The sequence below is a fragment of the Candoia aspera genome, chromosome 13, assembly GCF_035149785.1.
Source record: "Candoia aspera isolate rCanAsp1 chromosome 13, rCanAsp1.hap2, whole genome shotgun sequence".
Classification (NCBI taxonomy): Eukaryota; Metazoa; Chordata; class Lepidosauria; order Squamata; family Boidae; genus Candoia; species Candoia aspera.
Genome location: NC_086165.1, coordinates 15,831,441 through 15,844,993, shown reverse-complemented (window position 1 = coordinate 15,844,993; position 13,553 = coordinate 15,831,441). Strand labels below are relative to the sequence as shown.

The 13,553-nt window shown below is 37.8% G+C and overlaps 1 protein-coding gene across 3 annotated transcripts in view; it reads left to right on the top strand.

The window, feature by feature from the left end:
* Window positions 1-13,553, top strand: part of MEF2A (myocyte enhancer factor 2A) — an 82,331-nt gene that overhangs the window by 16,509 nt on the left and 52,269 nt on the right. For all 3 annotated transcript variants that reach the window (XM_063314490.1, XM_063314487.1, XM_063314489.1), the window contains exon 2: window positions 7,169-7,362. In XM_063314490.1, the coding sequence (XP_063170560.1) occupies window positions 7,309-7,362 (54 nt within the window). In that variant the 5' untranslated portion in view covers window positions 7,169-7,308. The remainder of the gene's footprint in view (window positions 1-7,168; window positions 7,363-13,553) is intronic.

Genomic DNA, 13,553 nt, shown 5'->3' with positions numbered 1-13,553 from the left:
AGATATGCAGATGATACCACTTTGATGGCTGAAAGTGAAGAGGAACTGAGGAGCCTTATGATGAAGGTGAAAGAAGAAAGTGCAAAAGCTGGCTTGCAGCTAAACCTCAAAAAAACCAAGATTATGGCAACCAGCTTGATTGATAACTGGCAAATAGAGGGAGAAAATGTAGAAGCAGTGAAAGACTTTGTATTCCTAGGTACAAAGATTACTGCAGATGCTGACTGCAGTCAGGAAATGAGAAGACGCTTAATCCTTGGGAGAAGAGCAATGACAAATCTCGATAAAATAGTTAAGAGCAGAGACATCACACTGACAACAAAGGCCCGCATAGTTAAAGCAATGGTGTTCCCTGTAGTAACATATGGCTGCGAGAGCTGGACCATAAGGAAGGCTGAGCGAAGGAAGATCGATGCTTTTGAACTGTGGTGTTGGAGGAAAATTCTGAGAGTGCCTTGGACTGCAAGAAGATCCAACCAGTCCATCCTCCAGGAAATAAAGCCAGACTGCTCACTTGAGGGAATGATATTAAAGGCAAAACTGAAATACTTTGGCCACATAATGAGAAGACAGGACACCCTGGAGAAGATGCTGATGCTAGGGAGAGTGGAAGGCAAAAGGAAGAGGGGCCGACCAAGGGCAAGATGGATGGATGATATTCTAGAGGTGACGGACTCGTCCCTGGGGGAGCTGGGGATGTTGACGACCGACAGGAAGCTCTGGCGTGGGCTGGTCCATGAAGTCACGAAGAGTCGGAAGCGACTAAACGAATAAACAACAAACAACAACAAGGAGTCACTGTATACTTTTGAGTCTTGCCATGTATCAAACATAAATTTTCTACTTTCCTTGGGGCAATACATGGGTCGCCCAGAGTCGTTCCCTGAGTGAGATGGGTAGTAACTAAATTTGAAGTATAAAGAGATCTGTATGGATATAAAATATATATAGTTAAGTGTGTTATGCATGGCAAGGTCCTTCTTTGTAAAACTCATCATGACATGTTAATTAAGTATTTATTTTATTTTTATTTATTTTCAAATTTTGCTTGCCGCCCATCTCCCCCCAGAAGAGGGACTCTGGGGGGTTTACAATAAAGCTAACAAGTTAAAAACAATAACCATAAATAGTATATAAAACATAAATACAAATACAAAATATAAAGGTAAAAGGTAAAATCCAGGTGGCGGTAAAAGATCTAATTCAGTTCATATGTATGTGGGGAGCACTCTAAGGCGCCAGCCATCCCCAGGGGTAACTGCTCCCCTTCCCGCCCCAAGCGAAGTGGCAGATCCAGGTCTTCAGGAAGGTCAGAAGCAAACGGGCTAGCTTCACCTCCAGGGGCAGAGTGTTCCAAAGGGTGGGACACAGAGTAACAGTTGAATTTTAAAAATATTTTTTCCTAGCTGTTACCTGATACGTTCATGCCATCCATTAAGATATAACATTTGGTCAGAAGCATTGTTTAAAGAATTTTGGCATGCAGTACACACTCCCTTTGGAGCCCTCTTCCAATACATACAGTAGCCCTAGATTAGCATTTCAGAATTAAATGGAAGAGGTGGAAGATATAGGGCAATTCAAAGGAAATTGCTTTTTTGCACTGACAAAATAACTTGTGGCTCAGAACAGCACACTTGGTAAAATCCTGCTTACGAAATGATCCTGTTGGCCCAGTCTACCTGTTGGCTAACTCAGAGCTGTGTTAGCCTGTGGGTGGACCTGCCCATCTAAAAATGGGGTCAGTCAGGGTGCATTTTCAGGGGTGGTGTGTTGGAGGCAGGCAACTGTAGGCTGTTCGTTTTCACTTGCTCAGATTGCTTTCTTGTAGACTGCTTTTATTTGCTCCTCTGTTTAGGTGCAGACCCTTTTCTCAGGCCCCATGCTGTTGTATACACTGTGATTCCAAAGAAGTTGTGACCAGAAGATATTACAATTTCTAACAATTTAGTACATTAAGTCAAAGCGGAGGCCAACGCTTGGCCAGTGTTCATTGATCTCAAAAAATGAAGTACAATGGGCCTAGTAAGTACATAGATGAGAGACCTCCAGGAAGTACCCGAGGTGTAGGAAAGACTTTGGAAGATGAAAAACATTGTAAAAGAGAAGGCAGGGGCAAATCGCTTCCATGTTGTTGCCAAGGGAGCATGTCCACATGGTCACCAGGAGCTGAGTTCCATTTGAAGGGGACCATTCTTAGGTGCTATCTACTCTACAATACTATAAGAGCCAGTTTGGTGTAGTGATGAAGGCATTGGACTAGAAACCAGGAGACCCTGAGTTCTAGTCCTGCCTTAGACATGAAACCAGCTGGGTGACCTTGGGCTAGTCACACATATTCAGACCTAAGAAAAAGACAGTGGCAAACAACTTCTGAAATCTTGCCAAGAAAACTACAGAGTCTTGTCCAGGCAGTCACCAGGAGTCAATACTGACTTGAAGGCACAAAAACACACTATAATATTACATAGTATGTATGTGTATAAAACTACAAACTACACAGCCTGAAACTGCATTCTTGAAAAGGTGACACCTCTTCACTGTAGTATTCTAAGACTGATGTCTGTTTTATACCTCTTCCCTTGCCCTGTGCCTAATCATTTAGATAAGATTAGAAGGCAGGAGATACGTCGTTGGATCTCCTATTTTTAGACTTAAAAGCAATTTTTGGTAGGAGCACTTAAGTTGTGGCTGTGAGATTGATTGCCTTTTCCACATGTTGGTTCTCATAAAATGTTCAGATACGCTACTGAAAAAAGAAAAATCCAAGGATGCTTTAGTCTTTTTTTAACGGGGAAAATAATAGCTTTGTGGAATTTAAATCCCACAGTAGCCTCACACTGAACACTCTATTTTGGCTGTTTTATTTTATTTTTTCCTTAAGTTCATTAAGAACTGTGTTGGAATCATAATTAGGATTCTCACAGTAGCCAGCTTTAGGAGAAAAAATCTGGTTTTGGTGCTAATGTATCATAATTATTTTGGGTAATTCTTATTGATAACCTTGTTCTCTGCTCTTCTAAGCTATGCAATAGCCTCCTTGAGATAAGCTGATTAGAAACTCTTACAGAAGTATAAATAAATATGTGCAAGAAAAAGCATTTCAAGGGAAAATTACCTTGAACCTTATACCTTGCAACCTAAGTTTTGCTTCCTGAATCACACAGTTACATCTTTCCATGTCACTGGTGCAGATATGCAATATGATAACTTTACTACTACTTATCCCCCCCCCCCAATGTCTGTCTTGACTTCAGTGAGTATGCTTCTTCTGTAACAGTTCATAGCTCCTGGTGCACACCCATAATTTCTGTCTGATGTTCTGTACACTATATGGATAGTCTAATATCTTCCTCTACCTAGTTGTCAATATGTACACCTTTTCATGTTTATTGGATTATCAGGAATGTTGGATCTTTTTTGGTCCTGTAAAAACCTATGAGTGCTAGCCTGTTGCCTTGTCTCATGTTGCAAAGACAGCGTAAGTCTGTGTAGGAACTGTCTTTTGTCTTGCTTGATATTCCATGCTTAGATGTTGTAGGTTCTTTGGAAATAACTAATATGTGGGGATTTTTTTTTTTAATAATTGGAGGTTCTACATATTGTTACGTATTAGAGTTTATGCAATACTGGTGCATGGGCACATGACCAGAGCACTTACTGCAACTCCTTAAAGCAGCTTCATTATTTTCAGGGCTTATGTGGCAGCTGTGTCATGCTAGGAAATCACACAGTCAGTTTAAAGAGTTGTAGGTACATGCTATGTTTGTATTCCCATATGTTCTAAAGGACCTGTTCTAAATAATTTCTGAAGTGCTTCATGGCCCTATTACATATTTCTGCTTGATGCCAATCAGAACATTTTTAAAAAACTTGGCAATACAGTATGATAGTTGTTGATTTTGATGGAATAAAATACTTGCACAACAGACAGCAGCACCTGTCTGAAGTGGGCTGATCTTGAAAAGGTGAACAAGGTAAAGTCTGGTTTTGTACTTGAATGGGTTGCCACCAGGGAATCCCTGGGCTAAAGTGGAAGTCAAAGAAATATCCTGGAAGGAAAGAATGGTAGGCCTGTCCATGTAGTTACTGGCTGTAAAGCCTTTTTAATCAGCTATTTAGAAAGAAAATAACGTGCTTTATATGTTTTAAGACATTTGATCAGTCAGAGCAGAAGGATCGTTCAGTCTTTATTCTGTGACATCAACTGTAGATTAAAAGTGCTTGTAAAATATCCCAAATGGACTTTTGACAGAGGATAGCGGTTACTGCAAGATGCATATGCAGTCAGATATCTATTCTATGTAATATGTGCAGTTACTCCTTTTTAAGGGTTGGTGTTGTTCCCAGTCTTGAAGAACTTAGCATTCATTGAAATACTGAAATATTCTTGGCAGAGAACAGTAGCCATTTAGCAGGAAATCAAATTGTCTGGAAGAAACACAGCTCATGCTATTTTTTTGTTCTCCAAAGTATGCCAATAGGGCTTGCAAGTTGCATTTTTAGGGTGATTATTGTTTGGAAGATCTGCCATTATCAAGTATGTGCTGTAGAATTGTTTCCATATGTCTTTTCAAATCAGAAACACATCGATAAACTGTATATATCCTAGGGGAGGAAAGTTGACCAATATGTGCTTTAAAAAATGGTTTTAATCCAAATGTGGAATAAATTCCCAATGGATCATTCCAGTGGCATGACGTGTTTCAGAAACTTTGATGGTAAAACTGTGGTCTTCAATTTATTCACTCCTGGTATGCTTTCTTAATTACTAATTTGGAAGTACACACCCACACACATTTCAGAAGGCCTCCAACTTCCTGTATGAAGAAAAATAAAAGCCCACTGATAGAGTCAAGTTTTGGGCAAACCTAAGAAATGCTAAGCCTCGTGTGGCGCAGAGTGGTAGGCAGCAGTATTGCAGCTGAAACTCTCCCCACGACCCGAGTTCGATCCCAGTGGAAGCTGGATTCTCTCTCAGGTAGCCGGCTCAAGTTGACTCAGCCTTCCATCCTTCCGAGGTTGTTAAAATGAGCACCCAGCTTGCTGGGGAAGGTGATGACTGGGGAAGGTAATGGCAAACCACCCCGCTTTATAGTCTGCTAAGAAAACGTCGCGAAAGCAGCGCCCCCCCCCCCCAAGGGTCAGACATGACTTGGTGCTTGCACAGGGGATCTTTCACCTTTTCCAAGAAACGCTAATTGGATCCTGAACACAGGGACACAAATATGTTTTCCAGGTTGCCACTGATGCTCACCTTCTACCCAGAGAAGAGCACAATGTTCTGAAGATTGTGAAATACTTTTGAGCCTCTTAAGGCTAAGAATCTCCAAAGAACCTAAAAGGAATGAGAAATTGTTTTCTGCATACTTCAAATATCAGTATTTTTCTAGGCAATCTGAGTGTCTGATTTTGTATTGAGAATCAAGATTAACCCAATCAGGACAGCTGGGGGAGAGGCATTTCCAGATTGACTTCAAAAGAACAAGCCATCGTGTGAAAAAGTTTCCTCATTCCTTATGATCTCTTTACAGACTCCTAACTTTCTGTAGGCCCAGATTGTGCTGCAGACTATAGTAGGAAGGATATGTACCAATTAGTGACACATTCCAGGTTCTCATTCTAACCCATGTTTTTGAAGATAATGCCTGATTTGGACCACATTTTCTGAACTTTGTTATTGGTGGTTGCTTATTCTTCTCCATAGTTGTCACATCTGCTCTGTATTGTGCTATGTGCTTTGATGCTATAGTTGTTTTCAGAGAAATGGGGAACCTAGGCTCTTCAACTGCTGCTGAAGATAACTCTTGTCACTTCGGCCAATAGTGAAGGATACCTGGAAGGTGTGGTTTGGTAATAATTGAAGGCCTACTGGTCTCTCATTCTTACCCCGAATGAGTTCTGTGTCCCATTTTCTCTATTTTGTGCCTTCTTTATAAGCATTTGTTTGCTAGATAACGATGTCTTGATTCTGCTGTTCAACATGCTCACTGTCATGTGTCTGTCTGTCTGTCTTTCTTTCTTTCTTTCTTTCTTTCTTTCTTTCTTTCTTTCTTTCTTTCTTTCTTTCTTTCTTTCTTTCTTTCTGGCTAATTTGCTTGAAGCTTGTTCATGTTTGCTGCTTCATCACGATGTATTGCAATCCTTTGTGTAAAAACCTTAGAAATCAGCAGCACAGATACTTTTTTTTAGGTATAGGTCATCTGTTAATAAATTTACAAGCCTTTAGTTCCATTTATGTGGCCAATGACGTAGCGTTACAGTTGGAAAAATGTGCAAGCAGCAAAGAAATGTTCAGATTGGTAATTGGCTTGTTAGTGATGTGTGAAAACTTGCAAGTTTTACAGTAATGAATATAACCTTGAATTTCTCAGCTATTTGTCAATCCGTATGTTCCTGTGAAATAGCCTTTTGGGAAAATGAAGTGCTGCATAGAAAAGTCTCAAATGGATTTATTTTTAAACAGCATTCAGAAGTTGTTAGTTCTTGAATAGTATCTTGTATGTGAGCCTACACAGTTGTCAGGGAAGAAGGCACAGAAAAATACTGAAAATGGAACCAGGCCCAGAAATGTTAAACTTCAATTTGACTTTTCTTGGTGGAAAGTATTGGAATGAGGCGTCCAATTCCTGAAAGGAATTTTATCCTGTCGACAGTGAAACAGAAAAGCTAAATATTTTGATTTAATCAATGTAAAATATAGAATCTAAAAGGAATTTTATCTTGAAAAGATATAAATACCTCACAGTGAATAATGAATACATTTTGCCTTATAATATATCTGAAAAACTGGCTCAGGACTTTTAAAAAGCAGCTGTTGATTTCTTTACATATGAAAGCATTGGGTGAGTGGTGCAACCTTGACATGGCTTCTGTGGTTGAATTAGACTTGACCTTGTAACGTGAGTGCTGTAATGTTAAAACATAATAGGACCATATTCCCAAGGCTATCCGTATATAATAGAATTGTCTAATGCTTTGGACTTAATTTGGAAAAGGAGCTTTTGAGCATACAGAAGTGAGAATGCAACTCATTAAAGCAGACATGTCATTTTCCAGGTTCACTTGACTGTTGGGAGAAGATGCACAACACTAATTTAGGAACATTACTGATACGAAATACGTATTTTTAACAAATTAACTGATTTTCTTCTTTTCTTCATTCTAGATTTCTAAGTCAGTACAGTGCATGGTTCTGTGCTTGGGCTTTAGTTGTGGAAGAGAAATGCCTACCATGTGCTAGGATACAAAGCTTGTGGATCCTTTTACTTGTGTGGTTCTGGAGTATAAAAAGAGAAACAGGACAAAATGGGGAGGAAGAAAATACAGATCACAAGAATAATGGATGAACGGAACAGACAGGTGAGACATGATACTTCCTCAGAAATATATTTATCTTGCATTCACTATTGTAAAAAGGTTTGAGAAGAATTACTTTTGCCAAGCTATATTTTCTCTCTACAACTTTATCCTGGTAGCCACCACAGACAGGGGCCACAGAAGAAAGTATGATGAAAGTATCTTTATTTGGTGGTATATTTATTTTTTGGCTAATCCTAACTCTAATGTAATTATTAACTTCATTCATGACGGTTGCACAAATTCATTTATCATTTTAAGGGTTTAGAGTATTGCAAAAGTTTGAAAATCCCTGTGTTAACCTATCCTTAATGTATGAGAACTTAAGCCTAATTTCCATAAGCTGCCCGGAGTCACCGTGTGTGAGTTGGGTGGCCTTATAAATTTGTTTAATAAATAAATAATCCTTCAATTTGGTTCTGTATGATACAGAAATACTCAGTGGATTTATAATTACAATTCCATTGCGGTGTTAGGAACTTTCCTGCTTAAGAGAGCTGTGTGTTATTTATATAACTGAATTTTACTGTATAAAAGTTTGCAAATTATTTGAAGCAGACATTTAATAACGGATTTCTGTGATCAGTGTTAGTGGTTGTAGCTATCACTTTAACCTATATCTTTTCATCTTTTTTAAAGCTCTTTGATAATCATGGCTTGGACCAGTGGGCTCTTCTTTTTTTTTTCTCCTTACTTTGGGAAGTTCTGTAGTATCTCATCCATTCCATTATTGTTGGTGGCCAGCTATGTCATTCACCTCCCTTTGGCAAAATACAATTATAACCCTGGAGAAATAGTTAAAATTTTGAGCCATAATTGTATTGCTTGACATAACCTATTGCCTTGTGCAAAATGGCGTCACCAAATGGTGCAGGCATGTTCATTCTTTAATAATAATGATGATGATGTTGTAAACTTGCATTCAATGACTACATTATTTTTTTATTGGTCTAGAAACCATTTGGCTAAAGTGCAGGTTTATACTATTTTTAAATAAATAATTGCACCATAAAAATGCTGGAAACTTGATTTCATAGCATCTGGTTCCATGTACTCCTTTGTTGACAGAGCAGATGTGGGTGGGTGTTGCAGAAAATTGTTTTCTTCAGGAAAAAAGAAATAAGGTAGCAATTTGAAGTGTTAAAATCATGTGGCAGGAGCAAACTAAGTCATTTGTTTCTGTGTATCCTTGAGAACTATTGTTCTGTCTAACATTCTAACAAGTAAAGGCAGCTGAGGACACTTGGTTCAATAAGGCTATAGAAAAGGATGCACTTAATTTTGAAAAGGAGCTTTTGCAACTATACCTACAGTAACTGTACCTATCCTCAGTCTTCCCTAATGGCCACAGTTGCCAGAGATGTTGAGAGTTGTGTGTTATAGACATTTAGAGAACTAAATGTGAAGTAGAATGGAGAAACCTTTGTTACATGTTATCAGTTGATTCAGAAAAAAAATATTTTAAAAATACAAACAGAACAAGAATATAAAAACAGCTCAATTGGAACAGTCTAACAACCCATCCAGTCCAGCATTGTGTTTCACACAATGGCCAACCAGATGCAAACATGGACAGGAAGGGCCAGTGCTCCACTATTCTTTTACAAGAGCTGGTATACAAGTGCATCACACGTTAGTGATTTTTGAGGTAGCAACGCCAATTTGCTTATATGTTTCCCTTTAAAATCTGTACCAATGCTGCTGCTTCTTACATCTGTATTTACTAAGTGTAATAAGGCAGACCTCAAAAACTCCTCAGATGGGGTTGTATGCAAGCTCACCAGGCTGTATGTGAAGTAACTGATGCTCTGAGGAATTAATATGAGACTGCCATTGTAGTGGTAATTAGGAATTCTTACCTGCTTGAATGAGCTGTACGTTCTTTATATAACTGAGCTAAGCTGAATACAACCAATTATTCATATTGTTAACTGGCTATCATAGGGAAACAATATCAACATTTTCAATTACTCTCTTTTGTTATTTGCACATGTACAAAAGCATTTTCCAACTGCAAAATATTACATTTCTAAACATCTTCCAGCTGTTGACTGATTTAATGTAAATATGAACTTGTGATCCTATGAGATGATGATAGTGATAGAATAGACAGTACAAAGGAGATTTGTGTAGTGAGGTAGTAAAATTCAAAACCAGGAATGTATGTATTTGTAATACAGCATAAATATATGTGAATGCTGACATATGTAAACTCTGAGCTGCTTATTGGTCAATGTACGTGGTGCATGCCTATATTCTCAGGCATCATCATGAATAATAATGAGACTAATGAAAATTAAAGTCCATGTGTTTAATACCTGAAATCAGCTATGGTTCTCACACTGTGTTAAGCCATGTTCTACCATAATTTCTTGAATAACTACATTTGCTGTGTTTACGTATAAGCCATAAAGTGTAGTTTACAAATCATAAGGTGTTAAGCCAATACCAAACAAGGATTGTATTATTTTCACTTTGCTAATCAGTTCTCTCTTTATCAAGATTCAGTCCAAAATAACAAAAGTCCCATCTTGTGTAGTATGTTTTCTGTGGGATAGGATTATAAAAATAAGTAGAAAACTTAGTGGATATTTTATTTGCAGGACTTGTCTTCTAACAGGTTACAACATTTGAAAACTTCCATTTCTATTTTAATATACCTCCAAGAATATTTTTGGTCATGTTTGGAAAAAGTTATCATTTGGTCATTTGATTGGGTAAAAGGCTATGCAACAATCTCAATTTCATTTCTCTTTCATTGGCTAGATTACAGAATATGATGAATTTATTCTGTGGTGTGAACCCTGTTGTTTTGTTCTTGCCTAGATATTTTAAAAAGGTTACTAGTCTCTTTCATGGATTTCTATGGGGATGTGTATATTATTTATGTATAATATTAACCCACTGTCTTTCTGTTGGCTATTCTTTTAAATAAGATGAACATTTCAATTAAAGTCTTTCCAATCCTGAGTCTCATCCCACCAAACCTCTGTGAGATTTATCAGATTATATACTTTTATTTATTAAGATTTCATGTTCATGTGCTTCTTTGTCACACTTTATGCATTAATCTGTCTAGGTACTGAATGGTATTCCTGCAAATTTTTGCTCTGACACATGTTCTTTCATGTTTGGGAAATAATGCTTTGCAGTGAAAACATACTATTTTGGATTGGGGGATGTGTAATATGTAGATTTATCAACTGATTGGGATATTTTTTATGAGACATGAAGTCAGTTATCAACCACTCAAGCATTTTTTGCATTATTTGGAAGAAAAAGTATGCTAACCTGTTTCTGGACCCTTGAGTACTACTTTCAACCCATTTTCCTTCTTTCAAGGAGATGCTTTTGTGCCAGTATCGTTACTGGTTGCCATTAAGCTTCCAAGTGCAATTCAAGGTGCTGTTTACCACCCATAAAGCCCTCCAAGTTATAATGCTGTTTGAGGGACTGCCTATCGCCAATAGTTTCTGCCTTCCTACAAGATTGGGTAAAGTGGGTGCTTTCAGATTGGGACCTAGGTAATGTGCCTTCTCTGCCATGGTGTCTGCCCTCTGGAACACATCCACCCAGAGATCTGTATGATTTCCATCCAAATTTTGTTCAGAAAGTCATTGAAAACTTGGCTATACTCCCAGGTCTTGCAGGGTGGGCATTGTGCCTCTGTATACTTCTTTAATTGTTAAGCATCTGTTGTCTTCTGGACATGTGGGTTCTATGTTGTTGTTAGTGTTTTCCAGCTTTTAAAGTAGTAAGCTGCCCAGAGGCTTGTGGAGTTGCAGAGCCACTAAATTGAATAAATGCATTTTCTAAGTATGTGTACAACTGCACACCCCCAAAGTATGTGGAGGGGTATTGAGAGAAAATGCATTGCCCCCATTAGTTAGGAGTGATTTATTTAACATTTATTTAGGCTTGTAGCCCTTGTAATGAAGTCTCTTAATTAACTTTGATTAATACACTTGGCATTTCAGGTCTCTAGAGACAGACAGAATTTAGATCTAGTGGGAATTTCCAGGGATTGAAAATTGAGTGATTGCTTTTTTGAAGGTGAGAATTAGAGATCACTATCAGTTTCTGTAGGGGACCGAAAAGCTTTTATTAGTCTTACAATATTTGAAAACAAGTATTGTAATATTTCCAAGGATGTTGTAATCTGTTCTTAAACTTTTGTTTTTTCCTACTGTGTGGATTTCATCTGTTTTCATTGCAGCAGAGTTTGAACTGACCATACTTACAACTACATTGGAAACTTTGGTGATCCAAATCTGCAGATAATCCAATGTGCAGCGGCATGTCTTAGATCAATCACTAGACAGCATGAACAGAGTGCTTTGACTTACTGTTTTAAAGAGAGCTATACCTTGGCCATCCTTGCAAATTATTCCAGTTTTGGTTATTGTTATTGCTCCCTTTCCCATCCCAGTTGTTTCCTAGTCCTAACCCTGTTACTAGAGCAATCAGTCTTGTTTTATCTTATAATTACTAATAAAGGATTGCCAGCAATCATGATTTATCATCATTTCTGTCTTTTACCCTTAATGCCCCAAAACAGAATTGTTTCTGGGTATGTGCTTGTGTTTCCATGATACACAGCAGCTCATAGACTGTTAACCTTAATGTTACTTGTAAGTAAGCCTTTTTAGTTCCATTTTAAACTGGGTATATGTGACTGTGGAAAACTATATTTTTAGTGTGTTTGATAAAAACTTGAAGCATATATGCATATATGAAGACGAGTGGGAGTTTCAGATACCCATCTGGTTTACATCTAATTAAAGCATGGTCGTCAAGTTAATTATTTGCAATTATGTGCCATTTGGTAAGTTTTGGTTTGCTAAAACACAAAAAAATAACAGTTTCAACCTGCGAAACTTGCTGCCTTGTCATTATGTAGCATTTCAGGGAGTTGCTTCTGTATTTGGTTAGATTTAAGAAAATAAACAACCAGTCAATTATTACACAGACAATACAGTTACTTGAATGTATCTTTTGGGAAGATAAACTGGAGGCAGAGGCACTGAGTACAGTAACCTGAGCTACTTGAAAGAAGGGCAATATGGAAAAATGTAATAGTTCTGCATCTCTGAACAATTTTTGGACATTAAAACTCAGGTGACATTTTTGTAATGTTCCTGTTTGGGGGAAGCAAGAAAGAAAATGGCTGTAGGAAAAGATTTACTGTGAACGTGTAAACATCTCAACTATAACTGGAGTATTTTAAGGCTTTGGTTTATATGGGAGATGCATGAAGAGTACTTGTCGCTGAAAAGCATCCATCTGAAGTATTGAGAATCCTTTTGCTTGATGACTTTTTCAGTTTTGCAAAGGCTAATTTTCCTATTTACAGTGAGAAATTATCAAGGATCCCAATATCTTTTCTTTTGTAGGTAAAGAGCAACTTAAGGAAGGGAGTTTTGATCAGAAAAATGGTAGATTGGGGACAGGCAAGCAACCTACATGCAGTTGTGCTGAACCTGGCATCTGCCTTTTTAGTTTAAAAATGAAGTGGTTGGAGATGGGGAGACTTCTCAGATGTCCAGGATCTCTTGTATTATTTTGAATGATGACTCAAAAGAAAACTGATAACCTATTGAGAACTTGAATAAGATACTAAACAGGCCTGCAGGCTGCTGGCAGAAATTCTGTCAGGCGTATAATCAGTCCGTCCATCCATTTTGGGGCTCATTTCTGTGGTCTTAAATTATCCTTCTTAAATTATACAGATGAATTCATGAAAAGAACACTGAGAGAAATGCTTAAACTATGTCCTTAAATTAGCCTTTTCCAGGTGAAGTATTGGTAGATGAGACTTCCTATCTGGTGCAATTTGCAGTAGAATAATCTCCTCTAGGAATGTTTTCCTGACAGAGCTGTGTGAACTCACATTCTGGGCAACTGCCAGATATGTGTATATCTGTGTGCTTTATTTGACTCTTGATCCCACTTATTACACATGTTTGGCCAGCATCCCAGAAGGAAGTAAGAATGAGCAAATGGATGGCTTTACATAAAGAACTACTTTATAATTCTTAAATTCATATTCTTGCATTAAAAATTCTGTAGTCCTATGGGAACTGCCAAGCTTTACCTGTCCCTAAAGCAGTTCCACATACCACTTTTATACTATAGTAGCATTTAATAATGATTACTGTTGATTTAGGCAAGTCTGTCACTTTGTTAAGTGATAG